The sequence below is a fragment of the Charadrius vociferus genome, unplaced genomic scaffold, assembly GCF_000708025.1.
Source record: "Charadrius vociferus isolate BGI_N301 unplaced genomic scaffold, ASM70802v2 scaffold185, whole genome shotgun sequence".
NCBI classification, from domain to species: Eukaryota; Metazoa; Chordata; class Aves; order Charadriiformes; family Charadriidae; genus Charadrius; species Charadrius vociferus.
This window is the reverse complement of record NW_009648955.1, coordinates 2,832,475-2,856,508: the sequence shown is the minus strand read 5'-3', so window position 1 is coordinate 2,856,508 and position 24,034 is coordinate 2,832,475. Positions and strand designations below refer to the sequence as shown.

The 24,034-nt window shown below is 37.2% G+C and overlaps 1 protein-coding gene across 2 annotated transcripts in view; it reads right to left on the bottom strand.

The window, feature by feature from the left end:
- DOPEY1 (dopey family member 1) overlaps nt 1-24,034 on the bottom strand; it is a 58,055-nt gene that overhangs the window by 10,858 nt on the left and 23,163 nt on the right. For both annotated transcript variants that reach the window (XM_009887464.1, XM_009887465.1), the window contains exons 14-32: nt 23,575-24,034; nt 20,440-20,714; nt 19,726-19,878; nt 15,722-15,822; nt 14,166-14,429; nt 11,483-13,468; nt 11,264-11,375; nt 10,137-10,316; nt 7,159-7,284; nt 6,682-6,816; nt 6,090-6,145; nt 5,482-5,586; nt 4,853-4,919; nt 3,576-3,720; nt 3,247-3,326; nt 1,881-1,990; nt 1,570-1,719; nt 1,068-1,129; nt 274-426 (exon numbers count right to left, since the gene is read on the bottom strand). The exon at nt 23,575-24,034 is cut by the window's right edge and continues 180 nt beyond it. In XM_009887464.1, coding sequence (XP_009885766.1) covers nt 274-426; nt 1,068-1,129; nt 1,570-1,719; nt 1,881-1,990; nt 3,247-3,326; nt 3,576-3,720; nt 4,853-4,919; nt 5,482-5,586; nt 6,090-6,145; nt 6,682-6,816; nt 7,159-7,284; nt 10,137-10,316; nt 11,264-11,375; nt 11,483-13,468; nt 14,166-14,429; nt 15,722-15,822; nt 19,726-19,878; nt 20,440-20,714; nt 23,575-24,034 — 4,720 coding nt within the window. The remainder of the gene's footprint in view (nt 1-273; nt 427-1,067; nt 1,130-1,569; nt 1,720-1,880; nt 1,991-3,246; nt 3,327-3,575; nt 3,721-4,852; nt 4,920-5,481; nt 5,587-6,089; nt 6,146-6,681; nt 6,817-7,158; nt 7,285-10,136; nt 10,317-11,263; nt 11,376-11,482; nt 13,469-14,165; nt 14,430-15,721; nt 15,823-19,725; nt 19,879-20,439; nt 20,715-23,574) is intronic.

Genomic DNA, 24,034 nt, shown 5'->3' with positions numbered 1-24,034 from the left:
GGACGCAATATTCTAGGTGGGGTCTCACAAAAGCGGAGTACAGGGGCTGAATCACCTCCCTCAACCTGCTGGCCAAACTTCTTTTGATGCAGCCCAGGATACGGTTGGCTTTCTGGGCTGTGAGCACACGTTCATAGAGTCATAGAATACCAGGCTGGAAGGGACCTCAAGGATCATTTGGTCCAGTCTTTCTGGGCAAAAGTATGGTCTAGATAAGATGGTCCAGCACCCTGTCCAGCTGAATCTTAAATTGAATAATACATTTTTACTTACCTTGGATGTCTGGAAGGTATTTCTGGTACTGGTCTATCTCGCTACTAAAAATTGCAAAAGCCAGTCTCTTCAGGAGCATAGCACGCTGTTCCAGCTCTACATCTCTGTTAGCAAACAGATTGAGAGAACTGCTCTGAGCCACAGCCACTCGTGCTGAAAGAAAAAGTGAAGAGTGTGGAGACGAACTTCAGATTTCCCTTCTGTTTCACTTCAAGGAGCAAATAATTCCTGCTTTCATTGCATTAATGTAGTTCAAAACCAGTCATTAAGATGATGCATGTTTTCCAATTTCTATTTAACCACAGTGATTTTAAATACATGTTGAAAGAAAACTCATAATTATACACAATTGTGCTTTAGTTTGGGGGCTTTTAGGAAAGAGGTGTGGTTTGTTTGTTGTTTTTTTTTAAAAAAAAAAACAAACAAAAAACAAAACCACAATTGGCAGGCATAGATGCTCGAAAGTTTGGAATGTGCAGAATCCTTTTATTCTTAAGTACGGTTAGTGTCAGACCTCAAAAAACCCCCCAGACACCCAACACCCCCCTGCTCTGCTTAATTAACTTTGCCACATAGGCAAAATTCACTGTGGCCTAGGATGGTTTCAAATTCTCTCACCTCAAGTGAACTTATTTATGGATTTTCAGAAACAAGTATTTGAAGAAATACAAAAAACATTGACTAATTTAAACAGATTGGAATAAATGCTGAATAAATATTTTCAAAATACTTATTTTCCCCTTTTCAAATGTTTCCCTTGGAGAAAAGTCACTACTACATCAATAAACACTTACTCATCAAATCTCTGAATGTGGTTTTGTCATGCGTCATCAAATTATCCATAATAGCTCTCCAGCTAGAATAGCAAGATTGCACACAAATCAGAAAAGCAAGAAAAAAGCAAGAATTTACAGGAATATTTACAGAGCTTTTGCTGCTCTTAACTAATTCAGGCTCATGTTTCCTAAGGTTTCCAATCCAAACTCTCTGCTACATAGGTACCATTTAATTTGCGCAATTTGATCTGAAACTGTAAAATGTTAACTACTTTTTGCTCATAGAAATTAAAAAAAAATATATAGTCTTGAAATGGAAAAAACCCAGACTTGTGCATAGAAATATACCATAGGTAACACACTTGGTTATTTCATGTGGTAATCCAAAACACAGAACATCCCTCTATTTCTCCCAACAGATCTGTTGGGAAATTTTGATCCACATTACACGCCCCCTTGTGTAATGGTATACATAAAATTTTTACAGCCATTGATATAAGCAGAAAAATGAAAGTCTTACTGGTTAACACACGAAGCATCCATCTGGAAGAAACTGGAATCCATAAAGAGGTCAAAGGCTTCCTTTTTCCATGCTCTCCTTGTATACTGATACCCGCTAAGACTGCTTAATAACTGAACACAGGCTCGATAGCTGGATGCATTGTGAGCGCTAAACAAAAAAAAGTCAACGTGGAACAGTTCTAAATGATTGCTTTAGAGAAAGTTTGATAGATATCTAACCCTTATCATGCCTGTTTCAACTTAAGTATCACCCACCAAATTTGAATTGGCTGTAGAGATCTACATAGATTCAATAAATTGTAAAGATACCTGTGATTACGGAGGTAGGGAACAACATAGTGCATAATATTTACAAGCAAAGGAATAACCCTCTCTTTTTCATCACTGTAGAAAACCATATCCAAGAGATGAGCTAAAACCTATAAAAGGAGAGGAAGATATGTTATTATGCATTCTCAAATTGCTTTTTATCTACTTTTCAGCATTTTTTTTATAATGTCCTTTACTGAATGTTTAAGTTTATGATAGAAGTGATCGAATATCAGGTACTATACAAAATCCAGAGTATAACTATCCCATCATTTTTAAAACAAACTAAGGTAAAAACACACAAGCATAAGCTCCTGGGCAAAGCATTCTACAGAATAAGCTACAAACAAAAAATCCAAAGCCTGATATCTCCATATCTGGAGAGCAGCTCTGTGGAGAGGGACCTGGGAGTCCTGGTGGACAACAGGATGACCATGAGCCAGCAATGTGCCCTGGCGGCCAAGAAGGCGAATGGCATCCTGGGGTGCATCAAGAAGAGTGTGGCCAGCAGGTCGAGGGAGGTCATCCTCCCCCTCTACTCTGCCCTGGTGAGACCGCATCTGGAGTACTGCGTCCAGTTCTGGGCTCCCCAGTTCAAGAAAGACAGGGAACTGCTGGAGAGGGTCCAGCAAAGGGCTACAAAGATGATTAGGGGACTGAAGCACCTTTCTTATGAGGAAAGGCTGAGGGACTTGGGTCTCTTTAGTCTAGAGAAAAGAAGATTGAGGGGGGATCTTATTAATACATACAAATACTTAATGGGAGGATGCCAGGGGGATGGGAGTAGTCTTTTTTCAGTGGCGCCCAGTGATAGGACGAGGGGTAATGGGCATAAACTTGAACATAGGAAGTTCCATCTTAACATGAGAAGGAACGTCTTTACTTTGAGGGTAGTGGAGCACTGGAACAGGCTGCCCAGAGAGGTGGTGGAGTCTCCCCCTCTGGAGACATTCAAAACCCGCCTGGACGCTGTCCTGTGTAACGTGTTGCAGGTGACCCTGCTCTGGCAGGAGGGTTGGACTAGATGAGCTCCAGAGGTCCCTTTCAACCCTAACAATTCTGTGAATTCTGTGATTGCGATCATCAGCAATAAATAACACATATCACTATCAACACACAAAGTCTGCCATCAAAAAGTTCCCTATAGTACAGATCTGAAAGGCCATGCTTTACATCTCATCCATCTCACTGTTACTAAAACAGTTATAAAAATTCAAAGTTTTATATATTGTTAGATTACAGGAACCAGAATCCATTCGCATCAGTTTCCCATCAAACCTCTTTCCCCAAACTTCTAGTCCAAAGCTTTACACAGTATAAAAGGTTACCATAAGACAGTATTTATTACATCTGAGGAGACATTTACCTCAGAAAGTAAGGTCAACGCGTGGACACTATAAACAGATGGAGTTATGTTTGAAGTTTCCATCGCTGGAGACAACATATCTAAATGAAGATGATAATAAAAAATGTCCAAAGTTAGTTTTCTTAAGCCATTATTTACCTCACAAGCATATTTTAATAGCATATATTTTGAGGATGTACAGACTTTACCAGATACACTGTATAAGGTACTAATACCTGAACAATACTGAAGCATTTTTAATGTATTCAAATATAGTAAAGCTGTCCTCTTTGTTCATTTTGGGGTGATAATTAATGTTTTATTTAAAATAAAGGTGGAAATGAAACTACCTTCAACATCTGATTCTAAGTTGTTTCCATCAACCATAATCTTGGGAGAAGGCTTAACCTCCAAGTTTCTTCTTAGCCAAGTAGTCTGTTCCAAGGAAGAACCAGCAATTGCCCCAATGGCATCCACTATCTTGCGTGTTACATCCTGGTAAAAAAAAAAAAAACCCAAAACACAACCAAGCGTTTCAAAAACTTTGTGCGGAAGGGCTGTATTTGTTGTCCTGACATGTGTTTTTATAGAAAAATCTATGTAACTAATTAAGCATAGAACTGCTTTCAAATCACTTCTGTTCAATATTATGAGTGATTGATAACTCCGCAGAAAACTAAATCTTTTTCAACAGATAATAAATAGCACTAAGTAGACAATACTAAAGTTTCATTTCAGACTTTGGAACTGATGTATCAGATAATTCTAGTACATTTGAGAAAGGGTTTGAAGTTAACAGAATAAAAATCCATACATGTTTAGTACACCTTTCTGTGAGAAAAAGGGATGAAAATATTTTTGTAAAAGTCCTTCCTACCACATACACTGATGCACTGGTTTTAATAGAAATTTAACTCTATACCAGCCAGAACCAGTACAACCAACTACAGTTCTAAACATGCATCTGGCTGTGGTAAAATGTAAAATAAGAACAGACACACGCACACAAAATAAGAATAATATGCACACACTTAATTGAAGAAAAGAAACATTAAACCAAACAAAAAGCACATTTTCTTGGCCAACAGGTTAATAAAGGCTAACAAATGCTGCTTTCTTACTAACGTGTATTTCACACTTCTCTTTCCCTCAGTCTGCCTTTCAGCCCCACCACCCTCTTGCATGTGACCAGCTCTCTTAACACCTCCCACACTTAATCTCTCAATAACCTCTGCCTACAGCTCTCTCTTGCTTCCCAAACTGTTTGGCTGGAAAACAGGCAACACCTGAATGCTGTCCAGCTGCTGTTTCTCCCTTGAGGGGGGCACTAATATCTCCCTCTTCTATATAACAGTCAATTTTCAAAAGCGTATCGGATTATCTTTAGGACATCTAGTCTTCCATCAAACAGCTTAAAATTGGTTATCACTCCTTGGGGTGGTCACATAAGCCTAATTTCCTTTGGAAACTACACTAAATAAAACACTCAACTTATAAGCAATAAATATTTTAGTTTGTTTAGCACTTATTAATTGCTTAAAAATACTGTCATTCATATGATTCTCTCAAATTATGCATTTACTGTTCAATATTTTCAAAAGAGACATACATACCACGAATTTCTTACCTGGAGATCTCTTTGGTCTTTCTTATTCTCCAGGCTTGGGTTTTTCATAATAAACTCATTAAGAACACTGAAAAAAAATTTAGAAGTGTATGTGGATTTTATTCAGTAATTTTAAAAGCTAGGACAATTCTGAAGAAATTTACATGCACAATACTTAATTTACTAATGCTACTTATCAATATTCTAGAAAGTGTCCTTTCATGTTTCTTAAACTATTATGTTATGATCAAAATTAACTTATCGAGAACATGCTTGACTATACAGAAGTATCTTTAGAGAAAATTTACTACGGAAGGTAAATTCCAGAAATTCAAGAAAATGGTCCTTGAAGCTTTATACAGAAAACCATATTCAACGTTCTACTTCTAACACTCAACAAATAGCTTTCATACTGGGAATAAATCGTTTCTCATGGGCTGCAAATCTACACATGCCTAAGAAACAGTAATTATAGTTATTTTATAATTAAAATGAGAAATTTAAACCTACTGTTTGAAGAGCCTGAATGGCTCAAATAATCAGTAAGGTAAGATCATGGCTTATATCATATTATAATATAAAATTTAATATATGTAACGATTCCTCAGACAAGAAACTAATTAGAAATTGCAAATATCAAGAGCACTTACCCAAGTATGAGGAATTGTCCCGGAGCTGGAAGACCCACCTGGATGGAATCCTTTAACAGAAGCAGCAGTGCTGCCCAGCTATCTACTAAGCTAGTCACTGGAATCCTAAGAGAGAGCAGTGATGGCAATGAAAACAACATCATAACCCTCAGGTATTCCCCATTTTCTTTCCGCCTCACAATTCTCCTGTCAGATACTGTGAATCAGCAGTTATACAGATTCTCTGGTTTTTCATTTAATATCAGGTGGCTGCACCAAGTCATTAAGAAAAGGAGGAAGGCAGAACAGTGTACTCAAAGACATGTTTTTCAGTCCAAGGTTGGAGGGGTTACCAATGAGTTGCAGCACAATTAAGATTAGCTTTCCCTGGGCAGGGGTCAGATTTCCTGCAGGATTTTTAGGTGGGGTAAGAAAGGTGATGCAGAACTAGGGAACTCACAAAATAAAACCTTTCTTTTTTATATAACAATTACAGTTCAAAACCATTATGTCTTCACGATTTATATTGCACTGGCTATCTCTCACCCTAGGGATTATAAAAAGATGTAAAATATTCAAATTGTCCATCTGTTTCTTGATGACAAATAAAATTTAACTTCTTGTCTTACCTTTGAGTATAAGCATAGAAAAACTGCAACATGCAGACTTCCAGTGAAAGATGTTTCTGGAAAGACATACAGAATGTCTGTTACCAGGAAGAAGAAACTCACTTTTTTTTCCCCCTCACTTGCCAGGGCAAAACTGACAATGCTACAATGTTACTTCCAGTGTCTGAAGATGTAGCTTCATTAACCAGATATTACAAATATGCACTTAGACATTTCTCTATATTCTTCCCTTTTCTTATTCCCTCTTTTCCCCACTTCCCCTTCCCACCTGAAAAAAAAATAAAAAATCAACCTGATGCTAGGGTGTGCACCTGTTTCCTTCATGTAAGCAGCCTATCCCCACAAAACAGTCTTGTACAGAAGCACTGAATGGGATTCCAGAGTGGTTCAGTACACGGTAATGACTTAAGAACATACAACTTCCCTCCAAAAGTTCAGCCATCATTAGATACTGTGAAAATTTTCACCCTGTACTGAGCAGCAGCATTGATTACTTGCTGAGCTTTGTGAACAAAGTATCCGTATCATCAGTGTTCTAAGCTTCAGTAAGATGACATTAAGTAAATCAATACCACCGCTACAGTTTTCATACCTTGTCCTTTGCTATGGCTGGAGGCTGCTTCAAAACTTCTTTCACTGTTTGTATAACAGTCTCTGTTCTCATAACACTGATGGAGCGAACTAGCTCGACCAGCAGAAGTTGTTCTTCACCTGCTGCAGGAATAACCTAAAAGAATCAAATGTATGTCACAAATTATCATAATAGGCAATGCCTATGTACAATTAAGGCAGCTGGCCTCATGGGATTAAAACATTAGTAACTAATAGTTAATCTAGAGACTTGGAATCCCTTGCTCTTTTCCTGAAGAATTCAGGGAGATCATCCCATTCTAAAATAAAGTGGTAGTTCCCTAACAGTACAGTTGGTAATTAGAAATAGAATATAAATATTGTCCATATTTCATAATATGCATCTTTTCACTGGAATGTCTGAATTTTCTCCTTCCTGCTTCTAAATCACTTAAAGCTATTACCACTATTTGAAGTGACCGCTGTAGTATAAACATACCTTTGTCCTAGAAGTATTTTTATTTTGCCTCCTTTCATTCCATACAAACGCAATAGCAGCCATGAAGTGAACACCATGATTCATTGAAATTGGACCCAAGAGTTCAAGAATCTGCTGCCTCAAATACTGAAACAGGGAAGCAGAACACACACACCTTTAGATAAGCACCTCAGCATTATGCTTAAAACAGTTAGCTATAAAGCCATACTTGGATGGTAACTATCACTAACTTTTACCAAAATGGAAGGATGCACTCAGAGGGTTCATAAAGCTCTATTCTACATCTGGTGCTCTTCAATCATTTTATTCATCAGCTAAGACATGGGAAGATAAAATACACTTGTTAAATTTGCAAATGGTAATGAAGCCGGAAGCAACTGAAATGTACAAAACTAAAAGCGATCTGAGTAACTCAAAAAGCCTCCTGAAAAAAAAAAGATAAGCTGCAATAAAGGCTTGATTTTTGCATGCAAAGGTCAGAATAAACAACTTCAGCAGTTCAGGATGAGAAAATATCTAGATAGCAGTGCTACAGGAAAAAAAAAAAAAAAGTCTTGGGATTACAGTGGATCACAAACTCACCATGGTAACTTTGCAAGGAAGGGGAAAACAGCATTCAGAAACAGCAGCACTTCATGAAAGACACAAAATATTTCCCCCCGTGTACGATGTCCAGTTTTGGACACCCGTGGTAGTTTTGGCTGGGATAGAGTCAATTTTCTTCATAGTGGCTTTTATGGGGCTATGTTCTGGATTTGTGCTGGAAACTGTGGATAATACAGGGATCTTTTAGTTATTACTGAGCAGTGCTTACACAGCATCAAGGCCTTTTCTGCTCCTCATGTTGCCCCACCAGAGTGCAGGCTGGGAGCGCACAAGGAGTTGGGAGGGGACACAGCTGGGACAGCTGACCCCAACTGACCAAAGGGATATTCCACACCATATGAGATCATGCTCAGCAATAAAACTCGGGGGAAGGTCAGTGGGGAGGCTGCTGCTCAGGGACTGGCTGGGAGTCATTTAGTTGGTGGTGAACCACTGTTTTTATTTGCATCGCTTGTCTTTCTTGGTTTTTATTTCTCTCTGTTATTTCCCTTTTCATTACACTTTATTGTTATTATTTTATTTCAATTATTAAGCTGTTTTTATCTCAACCCCTGAGTTTTCTCACTTTTACCCTTCTGATTCTTTTCTCCTATCCTGCTCGGTGGGGGGCTGTGTGTGGAGTGAGCGAGTGGCTGTGTGGTGCTTAGCTGCTGGCTGGCATTAAACCATGACAACATCTTACTTCAAGAAATATATCACAAGCTGAGAGTACTCAAACTATAAAAAGAAAGATTAGTGATGCAGAATACAACCTATAGGAAGGGGTAGAAATGGGTTTGTATAGTCAGGAGAAAAGCATGTAAGTGGAGATGTAATAGTTATATAATGTGTACAAGGCAATTAGGAGGAAGAAAGGAAGATGATGTTCATATGTCTGCCACAAATAGTGATGGACTTGCTTTGTCACAAGTGAGATAAAGATTAAGAAGTAGGGGCGGTGGGGAAATCCTAAAAGAAAGGACACACTGCCCTGGGAGACTGAAATATTCACTATTGAAACCATTAATATTATGTTTTTTTAAGGGTGTCAGAAGTTATTGAGGCATACTTCGGTCAGGAAACGTATTTCCTGAGCTGTCTTTTTGTCCTGTTTTCTACGTCAGGAAGATTCCAGAGAAAAATGCAATTTCTACCAGTTTTCTGAAAGACATTTTTACCTTGGTCAGAGATACTTCAGTAGGAATTGTCTAAGCTTGCAGGAAACTGCTATATACAATCCCAGAGCCTGACTATACACTTTATGCACTTGCCAAGAGCGTGGTTGCCAAAGCAACCTAGTTGTACTGAGGGTTAAAAAGCTTGCTTATACTTTAGACATACAATTCTGTTCCATAGTTTTGTGTGGTTTTAGCCATATCCACCACCAACAAGGCAGCTATGAAAGCATTACCTGAAAATAATGAGGTGAAAAAGTAAAATAACCTATCCTGATACTGCACCAAATAAGCTGAATTCAAACTGGACTTTTTCCATATACAGGACATGTTGAATACACTTCTGAATACTGCGGATTCGGGCAAATTAAAGAAAAGCTGCAATGTACTGAAGAGTTAATGTTTAACCAGAGTGTAACAAATTCTTTGTTCACAGAAGGAGCATAATATTATGTGCTATCAACAAGAACAGACCCCTGTCCTTTCAGCGAGTAGGAAGCCCTGTGGGCAGCACAAATGACATGGATGCTGTCTGTGCAAAGACATGGAGTCTTATATAAGTTATTTTGTATTCCTTCAGTCTGAATGACAAAGGTTGAAAAGGATGTAACAGCATCATCTCAAACAGTATCTGACCGTATTCAAATTAACTTAGGAAATCTTATTTTAAAAGATTTGAAATTTAAATTGCAATTTCCTATATAATAATGTGAAGTATAAGAAGTTTGAATTGCTTCCAATAAGAGGGCTAGGCAATGTTCTCAGTATAGTCCTATTTGACCCTTTCTCAGGTTCTCTTCTTTATGATTACTAGCTCACTATCGGCTATGACATTTCCCCATGCACAGTGACATCACTGTATGGGAACTGAATAAATGAAGGACCTAGGTCATAAGTGACTGAGTACCAGAAGTTTTAAGGGGACAGTTTTCTTTTGTTAAGATTTTACATGAATATTTTATAACTTTTGAGGTGGCCTAATTGTTTTCAGGACGGATTTCATTTTCTCTGTAGAAAGCACAGATGAGACATCTTGAGTTGATACACCCAAGTTTAAAAACAGATTCAATACCCGTAATAAGCCTTGTTTCTGAGGTGGATGACTAGATGAGGACAAAGGTATTAAAACTCAATTTACATTTCAAGGAATGGAATTGGATTTAGTTTGACAAAGGTATTTGTGAACAACTTAAACTATATTATCCCTGATATTCTAACCTTTGTTGACCCAAGATTAATAGTGGTAATGGATGCAGCAGCAGCAGTAGTTTTCTCTGAAGAATCTGCAAGGTGAAGGATGCTCCACAGCAAAGTCACAGAAGACATGATCATATGCAAAATAGACAGGATCCCATTGCGTGCTTCGATCAAGTGCTTCGGATCTACATTAACCAAAAGCTAGTGGATTTTAAAGGGAGAGGGGAGGAAGAACATTAAGTATCTACATAAACAGCATAAGTAAAATAGTGCAAATTGAGACTTAACAGACATGGAAGCTTTCAATGTTAACTCTTTTTCAAAATAGTTTTTCAATAATTCTTAGAGTAGGTACAGGTTTTGAGTCCATTAAAAACAATAATCAAAGAATCTTCTGAGTTGTACGTTGAATACGTATTCTGAACATGTGAGGCTTCATGTCTACAGCAATCAATTTTGTATCATCTGCCTACACCTTTGCAAAACAATTATTTCAGAACTTTAAGTATAACTTACTTGCACAGTTATTTATTTGCACAAACAATTAACACTTTTCAGTTACTTTTAAATGAACGGAAAGCAAAGGTGTCTAAGAACAACAGAAAAAAAGCAAACCCAAGATTGCAGTGAGCAGAGCAAAAAAATTCTTGCAGACTCTGGACCAAATTCTTAACAGAGAATATGTTCAGAATATCAGATCTAAAAATACTGCTTGGCTAAAAAGAAACATTGCAAATATACAGAAGGAGCAGAAAGAGAATGTTTTGACATATTGCAACATGAACACAGTCCAGCCAGAAACAGGATAGGCATCAGTCTGGGAAGTTCCACAAACGAAGCCAGCTCTAAAAAGTAGCATTTTAGAAGTCTGAAAGTTAAGGAATTCCTACTTTAGTTATTTCAGGGGAACAAAAAAATTTCCCCCAAACCAAACAAAAAAAATCTAAGATTTTTCTCTTAAAAGTCTAATTAGTAGAAAATTGGTTTTCTGTTTGAGATGTGTATATTATCAATAAAAAACACACTTAGAGCTAAGGCAATATATTTGGTACTTTTCCCGCTCAGATCTTCAATTCTGTTAATATAATCGCAGTCCTTAATTTAACATGTACTGCATAGGAACCTCTCAGACACCCAGATAAGTTTACCTGATGATATTGCGTAGATGGATCCAGGAGGCAGTAATGAATTATTGTTGTGATGCCTTCTAATAAGGTAAGAACCATATCTGGGGGAGTGACTGATGCCATCCAGAGAGGCCTAAAATAAGAGATTCATTTTTTTTTTAAATGGGTTAATCTGGTTGTAAAGTAATTCAACACAATCAAATCTGCTTAAAAAGATTATACACCTCTACATACACATACCTATTATCAGACAATCCTGTTTCATATTTATACTGCTGAATTAAATTATCCAAGTTCCTGCAGAGCTGAAGAGTCACTGAAACAACCACCCTCTGAAGAACTTTTCCCATGTAAGGCAACGTAGAAGTGATAAGGCCAATCCACTGGGGATGCATTTTACAGGCACAGTGCTGGTGTAAAGCTCGTATCACTGCGCAGAGAAACATGCCTTGGCAGGTTATTGGCTGCGAATGTAAATACTGAAGAGAAGTCATCGGCTGCTGGGGACCAATATGCTCCAAGTCTGTTATGACAAAGTCAAAGCCCGCTTCATTTTCCTCAGGCACAGTCATTACTCTGTGTTCCAACACAATCAGTCGTTGAAGTACTTTTAAAAGCTGTGACTGCAGAGTACTACCATTGTCAAATTCATCTTCAGAAAAATTGATAAGGCTGTCTTCAGAGAAACCCTCTTCTACAGCCACTATGTTTTTTCCAGCCATCTTTTCACTGTGCCACTTCTGTGCACTGAAGATAGAAGACAGCAGACAATGCAGGATCACTTTCTGAACCTTGCACTTCGACAACATGTCCGAAATAAAACTAGGAAAGCCCTTTGCAGAGCTCTCTATCACTTTTGCCAACTCAGCAAAAAGAAGTGTCAGAATTTCTATACTCATCATTTGCATATTACGGTTTCCTATTAGATCTTGTGAGGTTACTTTGACATGAGTTGGATAGTGGCTCCGCATATAGTATAAACACAAGGAGATAAGAATTTCTATGTACATAGAGCTCCGAAAGTTATGGTTAGAATCAACTGGGATGTGACTATAGAAATCCTTGCCCATAACAGATATTCGATGCCTGGCTAGAAGATTCTGGAGCAACGAAAGCTGAGGAGTGTATGCATTGTTGACACTGGTAGTGGAGATAGCACTTACGAAAGCTGAAGGATTTGTTTTCAGAATTGCTTTAATTGCAGAAAAAGCATATAATGTCCTTGAAGAGTCATACAGCTGGAGATAAAGCAGCACGTGTTGATACAATGGATGGATATTAAAGTTGGGAGATTTTCGCATTCCTGGGGACCCCACATCACTTTCTATTTCTGAAATTTCTCCTTCTCCACAACTGTACCAGTTTTCTAAATCAAGACCATCACTAAAGAAGACATTTGTTTGTTTAAGCTTTTCCGTTTGTGCTTTCTTCTTCTCTTCGTCTTTCTTTTTGGCTATTTTCACCTTAGGTTTTGCACCTGGTTGCTTACCAGCCTCTTTAACAATTGTTTCTTTTTCAGACATTTTTTCTGGTAGCTTTCCTTTGAAGCTGAACTGAATACTACTGTGGCTTCGCTTTCTGGACTTCGATTCAGTGGAAGCAAGAGTGAGATCAGAGAGGGACTGCTGGCTTTCTGCAATACAGGGTGAAGAGTTATTTCTTGAAATTTCATCTCTTAAGCTCTCAAGTCCAGTCTCAGTTGAGGCCGATAGCAATTGGGAGCTGTCATTACTAAGCAAACTACTCTGGCTACTTTGAATATTTTGATCTTCACTTTTTGTCACCTCTACAGAGTTATCCAAAAGACTGAATTTACATGAAGTATCCTCAGAGTGTAGACTATGTTTAACTGGTTCAGCCTCTTCTCCAAGGCCGCTTACAACTTTGCATATAAGATCTGTAACCACTTGTTGCACAATTTCATCAGGTGAGTCTTCTCTCAGAGTCTGAGAACTATCTTGAGCACTCAGGCTTTCTGTTTCCACTTCATAACTGATGTTGTCTCCAGTAGATGACTGAGAACAGCCAGAGTCAGAACTCTGCAGTATTTCAACCTGATGGTCAGGAAGGTCAAAATCAGACACAACCATTGGGATGGTCTCACTGCTGGTACTTAACAAGGAAAGCCTGTCACTCAGGGGGTTGACAGTCAGGCTGAAGTTCTCCATTTCATCCATAGCAAGTTGTTTTTCATTGCCTTCTTTAGGTATAATAAGTTGTCCTTGGCTTACAGGCACATGGGAAAATGCTTAAAGAAAAACACACAAAATTTAATACACAAAATAGATTATTCTTCAGAATAAGAATTTAGAATTAAAATTTAGAATTTAAACTATTATTTAGACTTCAAATTATAAAGGCATGGTAAATGTGTCTTTCCACTTTACAGCAGAAAAAAATAATGATAATATGCAAACAATACATTCACATAACCAAAGAAAGATTACTTTAGCAGTAGACCTTAGCATAACAACATAGTTCCCTTGTGAAAGTAGTCTTATCTGCTTGTGTTTTCATAAAAGAGAACTATTAGTATGTTACTAAGATTACACAATACATGCAGACACCTTCAAACCTTAGCAGTATGTTTTCAGCCAGGCCCACATCAGCAGTCCTAATTCACAGAAGCATTTCACTTCTTAGTTAAGTTTCAAGCCATATTTCTACTGAAGTTCAGTAAGACATAAGAAAATGCTCTGTATTAAAGTACTTCCATGTCATCTTAATTTGGGAACAATAAAACTTCAACGATACTTCGGACACCCAGACTTGAATTAGGAAAAACATGCACAAATGAACCTATAAATAGCTATTCCAGCACTTTGTTTTGTGAGTTACCCTCAAAAATTTCTGGTTTTAATGTTGCATGTAAACCACACATACAGAAATTAAATAAGGAGCTTCCTACAGTCTTCTTGTGTACATACCATCAGCACAGCTAAACTTCTGCATAAAGTGTTTTTCATTTTCTTCCTCAGGTTGATAGGGAGATTTAGTCCAGTAACATTCAGCCTGTACTCGCTGAACAGAAACTCTCTGAGTTTTCGGATGGAGAAGCAGTAGGAGCAAAGGTTCAAGAACCCTTGCAATATCATGTCTTTGAAGCACTTGATTTAACCAGGCTTGTCCCACGGACCATGTAGAACCATCCAAGCTATTAAGGCTGTCCAGCATGATAAACAAAGATCTAGAATAGAGAGAAGAATGAACCTAGCATATATTTTATACTACGCGCAGAATAGTCCCATTTTAATCTAATATATGATAAATTTTAACATGTTTGTATATACTCCAGTGCCTTCTCCATATAAAACAGTATTTTATTTGGAATCAAAACTTTGCAACATGAAGTTTTATATTTTAGTCTAGCCTAATGAAGAAATGGCCAGGAAAAGCTAGTAATAAAGGTAGTTAAGATAGCTGCTCTAATAGTAGCAGTTGTATAGTCAGTTCAAGTACTTGTACGTCTAACTAGCATAACAAGCTTTGGTTGCCTACTAAGTGCTACTGCAGTACAAAAAGATAAAACTTTAAAAGCCAGTTCACACAGATGCGTGGAAGAGAGACAGTAACTTATTCAAAGTTTTTTTCTTGAAGAACAGAAAGGAGTAATGTATTTGACAATTCAGCACTCCCTATAATCATTATTCTGGTCTTTTAACAGTTTTAGCCTTTAGAATCCTTTCCAGACTTGGGGAAAACCAATATATATATTGGACTCTGAATTTTATCAACTGTTTTACATCCTCCAATAGTACATGTTTGTAAGCTGTATGTACAGAATTTATCACCACTCCTGAAATGAGTGAGAGTATCAAGCCAAAGAATTAACAACCTTCTTACTCTGCTTCCTTGGCTAAGTACACATTAGGAAGTTTAAATAAGCACTTTTCCACAACATTTGTGCTAGCAGAGGATGACAAGACTAGTTTAGAGTCTGGATCATACATTTTTTTCTAAGAATGTAGTCTGATACCAGAACACAAAACAGAAATCCTCTGCTGCTTGCCATAAATGATATCTTACACAAAACACACAGATGAAACAAAAGAACTTTTATATCTTAGTGCTTACTTTCAATTTTGTTTTAAAGTTTTCTTAGCTTTACTGTTACTTTCCATTTTCAAATAATTCACTTCTGGGTTGATTTCTCTCTCCTGCTTTTGTTTTTACCAAAACACAGCAAGAACTCAGATGCTATGTTCAATACGCACAAATATGTTAACCACAATGATAGTCAAAGAATCATGTGACCATTCCTGTCCTACTCTTTAGAGCTTTACCAGAAAAATTCACAGCTTACATAATCATCATGGTGAAAACAATTTTGTCTAACACGAATTCATTTCTTGTCCTCCTTCCTTGCTCTCTGTTACACTGTAGTTCTCCAATTTCTAAACATTTTATGCTGCCACTGTAATGTAGTTAAAGATTTTGAAGCAAAATTATTTAAATGGAAATGTGCTTGCAATCACCAACCTGTCGAAGGTACGGCCAAAGGAAGAAGACTTGTTAATATGAAGGTCACGGGTGAGATGCCATAGTACTGCAAACTTTGCATGAGCTTCCATTCTTACTTTCTGTGGACCAAATTATAAGTTAGATCTACCAGAATACAACAGTCTCTGATAAGAACTGGAAAAAAAAGAAGTATACACAGCTTAAAGATATAATGAAATTATTAAAGTTAACTTTGACTGTGCATTCAAATCTTATTTTCTAACATTAAAAACAGTAATAGGCAACAATAGGTCTCTGTGAACAATTTAGTAACACGAAAGGATTCTCCCCCATCTTGATCTTTGATCAAGTTTAGCTTGTAAAAGTTTTAAACATTTAATGTGATAGCTTGTAGAATACTTATTTTACTCTCACAAGTTGCACAGCGCTGGTTTCAGTGAGTTTACCTATATGTATCAAGGCACTAGAAGAGAACATGAAGAGACAGAAGGAAGAACCATGCAAGCTTTTCCATATGAAAGCTCAAGCATACAGAGGCAGAGAAAGAAGAGAAATTTTTAGAGATAGTGTCTGGAATGATAGGATTAAACTCAGTACCCATGGAAATAAGGGAATAAAAATAAATTGGCTAGAAACAGACATAAGAATTCTCTAGCTAGATATGATGTAGATAGAGTTCATCACTAACATGCCAAATTTTTCTCGGAAACTTAGAGTTTTATTGGGACAAATAGGACATTCTTACTGCCCAAATAACTACTAATAACACGTAGAATACTAAATGGTAAAATGGTATTAAAGTAAAAATTTTTATGCCTTTATCTTTTTCCTGTGGCTGATCAAGACAAAGAGTTATTCCAACAAGGCTGTAAACAATAGTAAATACCATGCTATGATACAAATACACAGGTACATCTATTAAAAACAGCTTTACCCAAGAGACAAGGAAGCTACTAAGCAGTTGCAGGGGTGAACAAACAAAGCACAGCAATCAGCATGGTTATACTGAACAAAGCATCAAAATTACTTTCAAATACAACCAGGGCTTAAACTAAATTACTAGATGATAAGCAGAGACAAGAGGATGAAGCTTTTCACTTCTTTGTTCTTAAAATATATGCTTATAGGGAACGAACATTAGGTATATTTAATCAAAATGAGACCAAACTAGAAACTGTTAATACCACTGTGACAACCTGGCATACTTCCAGACTTAATTTAGAACATACAGCTTAAGAAGCTTTGCAACAGCTAATACAACCAATATCTGCCATAATAATGAAAACTTAAAGTAAAAGCTATAAAACCTGAAAATTACAGAAAGAACATAAAATAGATCACATCACATGTAGACTAAAAAAAAAAAACCAAACAACCCCAAAAAACCCACACACCCCCCCAAAAAAACCCCACCAAACCAAAACCAAGACAAACAGCAGCATTCTGGAAAGTAAAGTAAGCATCACATGTAGTTAGAAAAAATACGTTTCTCACAGGGGAAAAAAAAACAAACCACAACACTGCTGCTAAATATATACAGTTACACAAAACAGTTCACTAACATCTGCTGAATAAACAGTGAAAATACCAATTTTCAAACACATACAGATGACTCCACGTGAGCCCTTGCAATCCATGCTGGGAAAATCTAAGAAATTACTGTTTTCACACTAAGGTTGGCAGAAATGAGTGAGTGCCACATCCACAGTCACAGCAGTTCACAGACCACCCTAAGTAGTGAAACTATAAATCATTGGCAGTTTTATCAATATGCCAAGCTGTGAACTGCAGTGATTGACAGACTGGCTCACATCCACTTTTGTTGACCTGGTTACTCTCTGGTAGAAAGGCAAAAAGGTAACTGCTTCTGAAATCACACAACCATGAGTTGCCAGAGCATGTAACTAAGTAATTCCCTACCATTCATTCTGTTGGGGCTGTGAAAACAGTTCATATATGTAAAATTTAAAGCACTACAAAGGCCTCAACTCAAATGTCAAATTGACAGCCTCTATCTGAAACAAATTCCTGGGTGGGGGGGAACCCACGATAGAGTACCTGTCATAAGTAGAACTCCTACTAACAATAGGAAAAGCTAAGCATGTGCTTTCTGTGTTGGGAAGCAGAACAGAACTTTCGGTAAGAGATAACGTCTCCTACATAAGTCAGTTGCTGAATGCTCAAAAGCTCCCTTTGTCCAGCATGAAACTACAGAGGCTCATCACAGACCTAAAAGAAACACTGTTTATCAACAACCTGAACACCTGCTAGTTTCAATAGATTTTGAAAATACTACTTGCATTAGCTAAGCTGATAGCAAAACAGAGGTAATCAATAGGATAGCCAAGATCATCTCCAAAAAACAGCCAGCAGTGAGATAAGAGACCTTTAAGCAGCAATAAAGAATGGGAGAAATCCACCAAATTGAGTCATTAGAAAACATTGTAACCTGTGGTAGCAGAATAGGAGACAGGACAAGCGATGAAGTAATAACAAGACACCAAACAACATTATCAGAGACAAAGCAGCAACTCTGATCACTTCAGTGGTTCTGCTCAAATTATAGTCCATCGCTTTTGACATGAGACAGAGATGGAAATACAGATCTTCAAGAAAAGAGTAGTCTCAGCAGTACACTGTAAAGGAATGCACAGACAAGTCACAACCCAGCTGCCATGTCAGTCAGAGCAGAGTAGGCAAGCACATTTCCCACAAAGACACAGATGCACAGAAAACCGGCAATTACTACTAGTCTAGTTTATTAGCTGCCCTCTAGAACTGGCAAAAATGGCAGAAACACTCAGAATTCAAATCTTTTAAGGACAAATAACTAGAGAAGGGAGGGGTCACGTGGGATTAGAGAAGAACTGTACAGAAGCCTCTTCATCAAAAGTATCCAATTATTGCAATTCCCCTGCTTCCCAACAGTGGAAAAGTATCTCACAGAAACACTTTAGCTGGAAATAATTAAATGAGACAAGTGTCAGAAGATGGAGCTCAGAAATATATAGCAAAGCTCTTGGGACCTGGAAATAAAATAAGATCTTATTAATTACAAGCTGCTTTTCTGTCTCATATTTACATTAACTCTTACAAAAAGAGGCAGAATCAGATAATATATAAATGGTCAGAAAGACAAAAAAAACCCACAACTCACTGATGCTTAAACGAGAAAGGAAACTAAGGCTGAAGCAGCAAATTAATAATATCAAATGCAGCGGACTCATAAGGATGTGTCTCACAGAAAGGGAAAGGAATTGAAAACAGATCTCAAACTAAAAAACACAGACACAAAGAGAAAGGCACTAAGGACAGCTCAGCTGAAAGGGAGAGAGAAAAGAGAAAACAAAAGGATAGAAAGATAAAAGGGACCACACATGACTGTCTCAAGAAAGAAGCAATCCAACCCCACTATCAAGAACAACAATAGAGACATAACAATGACAATAACTTGACTGTTGCTCCTTCTCCAAGTTCTGTGGAAGAAAGGAAGCAGAAGGTCTAGATGCTATATTAGGACAAATTATTAGACAAGATGCAGGAATTAGTTGAAACAGGAGGGAGCACACCAGACTGGACTACAGCTGGTTAGGACATAGTAAAAGAAAGTGTGCTTAAATTTGATGGCACTGTACATGGAAAGAAGAGCTGTTAGGACAACTGGAACGGAATGTAGAAAATCTATATTCAATTACTACCATTACAAACACTTTTCATTGGTTTGTGAAACACCAAGATGTCATGAAAATAGGGCTCAACTACTACAGACATAAGATTAAGGTTTCTTGAGAATGGGAATACAGGAAAGAGGGACGCAGTGTCAGAGGGTGGACAAATCTGATGTTTTGTATACAAGATAACAGTATTTTTAATATTTGAAACAATCAATGTAAGGCAACATTTTTTCAATACTGAAGTTACTTATGCCCTCCTCTGAGGCACCAAGTCCTTTTTCTAAATATATTTCTACAGTTAGAAACATATACTTAACTCATATTTTAGTAAATATATCAACAACTTGCCTTGTCTCTGTGAGTCAGCTGCTGACTAATAACATCTTCACAAATGCTAGAAGATGGAACGAGGTTGTGCAGCTGGTAGAAGAGCTCAACACTCTTCTGATGATGCTGTGGAGTTCCATCACCCAACTGGTCCCAAAGAGTTAAAGCTATATGCTTTGTACATGAAAATAAAAGTTGCAAGAGAGACAAGTGAGTGAGTATCATGCCTTGTTTTGCTCTTGACTACGTTGAGCTCCATGCAGTTGAAACACTGCAGTAACTTACTACAGAAAAACTCCTGTTAGGAGTCAGAACTCACAGGCACCTCCAGAAAAAAGTTGTGTTAAAACATAATTAACTATGTAATATACCCTGTTGCTGATTATGTTTTATAGATGATTTCTTACATAAATTACACAAATGCAGAGACTGTGGTTTACAACGTATATCTCAGTTTCATACCTTTGCTAATTTAAATCAGGTTCTATCTGCAATTTAAAAACATTCATTCAAACAATGATTTTCACCCAAGCAGTCAGTAAGACAATCACAGTAGGAAAGCTTACTATGTGTTTTCATTTAGAGTCTAACACAGGTTATTACAACTGTTACCAAAATACTCAGCAAGAAAATTATGTTTACTACACCAAGGATGGTAAAGTGGCCAAGACTGTCAGTCTTCACCAGCCAGAAACAGAAGTCTAAAGAAAACATCAGCGAGATATTGTATTGTACCTTGAAGAAATCTGTCTTTTCAGCCATGTATCTCAGATTGCCTTGAGTAAGAGGAGGTCTGATGACCACAGCCACTCTTCCCTGGTTAGGGCTAAGAGGTTGAGCAGTTTCCACACTGTTCAGATTTTCTCCAGTGACGAGAGCAACTGATTGAGTCAATCCAACCAAGTCCATCACAAGGGAAATAGTAACACCCTGAACACTGAAATCACTTGCTTGCTTGCAAGCGTTCATTAAAGTCTGTAGCCACAATGGAGGCTGAACTTGTTCACAGTCTGAAATAAAAACCACAGATGATACATTCATTTAACAACTTCAAGTGTTATAAGTTTTTTCTCTTATAGCACATTACTATATGTACAATTGTCATTTGTTGCTCATATTTCAATCTGCCCATTGTACGGGTTTAGGAAAATGTAATGTTTGCAGGAGAAAGATACTTCTTGATGTATCTCTATCTTTTAAATAACCTAATTAAGAATGCAATACACCGTATCACTTCAAACGTTTAGTAACCAAAAATAAATAGGAAAATTTGAACAAGGAAGAGAAAAATAAATTTTATGGAATTGCATCCAGATGATTTCATGTTTTTGACAAAACTGGACTTCTAGGGGTTTCCACATCCTTTCACTCACTTTCCTCCTTCAGAAAATTCTTGACCAGTAATCAAGTCTTAACATTGCAGTTTGTAATCCAGAAAAACACTGTAGTATTTTTTATATATATAAACATATTATATCTATATTTTATATAGACATTACAAAATATATACATACAGATTCATTTATTTTTATATACATAAACTAAGTTTAAACAGACAAAAATATAGAGATTTTCCTAGCAACACTTTAGAAGTAGAAGTACCTGTGAAAATTGACAGTTTAGGTGTTAGAAACTTGATCCTATTAAATCGTACTCTGCTTTCATTGTAGGCAATTGTTTTCCCCTTCTTACCATCCCCTGACTTAATACCATACGCTGGCCTGATAATGCAAGTGTCTTTCTCTGAAGTTGACATTCAACTCTCCAAGCAAATAATGCACCCTTCTATTTTACAGGTACCAAAGTAATTTCTCTTAAAACTTCAAAAGGACTCTAATGGTTGTGTTCCTAAAATAGGCAAATGCTTCTAGAATCAGACACAAGTGCAGAAGTGTTTTTTAATAGGCACAAACACAGCATCTATTTAGAATTAAGAGAAGGAAGATGCAATTTCTAATTTATATCAACAATAGTTAATTTTGCAATGTAAATTAGAGCCTAAATATACCTTACAATTCCACATAATGTTCTAGAGTTTACATATATAAACATTATTCTGAGCTTGACTCAGTTCCCTTTTTAATTTCTTCAATTAAAAATAGCACTCATTTATCTGAGAAATTAAGCATACAGCAAAATTTAAGCACAATTATGTTCCATCAATATCAGATTAATTTGGCTCCTTCAAATAAACTGACTGATGACTCTTGCCATTGATTAGAGGCAATTGAGTCGCATCACTAATGCAACCCATCACAAACATGTTCCAAATTTAGGAACCCTTCAATAAAAACAGCCTCTTCTGCAGTAGAAAAACATATCAATAGATGAAGAAAAGGTTGGTGTGAATTATGGTAACTACCTTCTCCCATTCTCCATTGTCTGTTCCACCAGCATTCCCTGTTACAGGAAGCGGGACTCCTGGGACAGCTATGCAGCCCCATTCCCATCACTATTCCCGTCCACCCTGCCATTCCGTACAACAGATGTTTACATCTGAAACAAAATCCTTCCCCTTGATTCCAACCACTTACAATTTATGCTTAGTCCTCAAAGTCACACTATTTAATAGACTGCAAATGCAACACCACAAATGGGGAAGTTCAGATGATGAACGAGCAATGCAAAACCATGACATTTCATAAAGTGTAAAGGATTCCTATAATCACTGCCTTCATGTGAGGCATGTATTACTCAAGCTCTACAAGCTTTCTGCTTTAGAGTAGGTAGCATCCCTTTAGCATTGCATTACCCTTTATTAATAAACAGCTGTAACCAAGTTTCCTTCAAGTGACATAAATATTTGATGTGTCTGGACCTCAAAGTCAAAGACACACCCTGCTCCTGGTTGTATATTGAAGTCATACACAACACATCTTAAAGAATACAGGAATAGAAGAAGCAGTCATATTAAATTAACGTGCTTGTTTCCAAAAGCCAAAAAACTATTCGTCTCCAAGCAGTGCCCACTGCTTAGCCTTTAATAGATTTTGAAAGTTGTGGATAAGAACAAAAAGCTGCAACCATGAAGTTCCCTAGAAAAAACAAAATCACAGAGGACAACTGTGACAGCAGTCAAAATTATGGTAACTATTTCTTGCATGCTCCAAGTATATCCAGCATGATACCTTTTTAAGGCAGCAACTCTCAAGCTACAGATCAGAAGTGGAACCAAAATTGAAGACTTTACAAACTTTAAAAAGGACTGTTTCTCTAAAATGTCACATTTTACAGTAATACAGAACTGTCAACATTTTATCACATTTCTGCATTTGAATGTTGACCCGTCTGTGAACACATTCACAACTTCACAAACCTGACCATTTTTGTTTTCATTTCTAATGCAACTGTAGCTAGAAAAATTGTTTGCAAGAACTGTTCCTTTAATAGTAGCAAAATAAAATTAATTAATTTCCTATCTGGTATGACTTATATTGGACAGAAGCTTGTAATTGCCGTGTATTGCACAAAACAATCGATGTGCACATCAACCCAAAATTGCTAAAATGAAGTTAAAAACATACTTGATGTCAGCTGTGGCTATTACAAAATACGACAAATAAAAAATTGGGGATCCATACAGTAGAGAAGAACATCTGAAAATCTAGACTCTACTCTCAGGCTTTAGTCTGCATAATTTATATTTGTCACCCAATATTAATTAGTGTCAAATCCCATGCCAGCAATATTCTTAAAATCCCTGAAAAAATAGTTTCTTTCCCAAAAAGCAAACCAATTGATACAGAAGGAAACTTATATTTCTGAAAGGAACAGCAAACAGTATTTATGCTTTGTGTGTATTGCTATTACTTTTTTTTTTTTGGGGGGGGGGCAGGGAATTAAAAGCAAAGAATGAAGAGTGCAGCTTACCAACTTCAGGCTTCCCGGGATGTAATTCTGAAGTACGGTTTCCTTCAGCAATGTAAACGGGAAAGCTGGAACATTCAAGATACAGCTGACAAGCAGCAATAAAGGCAGGAAGGTATTCTTTCGGTGTTTTTTTCTTGTTTGTTTTTTTCACCTTAGCATCAACTTGTGGTTCTCTGTCCCATTTTGTGGTCTGTCCTTGCTCTCTAGTGGGGTCTACTGGAAGCTCTGCCCCTAAGGGCTGAGACAAGGAATTACTCTGAATGATATACAGGTTGATAAATCTGGTTAAAAACTGCTGGACATACTCCAAACAGCACTGCATTGCAGTCTTTTGGATCGTTTTCCCACTTCGAGTTGCTGTCCCCTGTGTCATTATGGAAGGAGGCTGCACAATGGTTTCCTCAGATCCCACAGTTGAGGCTGTCTCAGTCTCTGAGGATGTGCTACCAATAATAGGAAT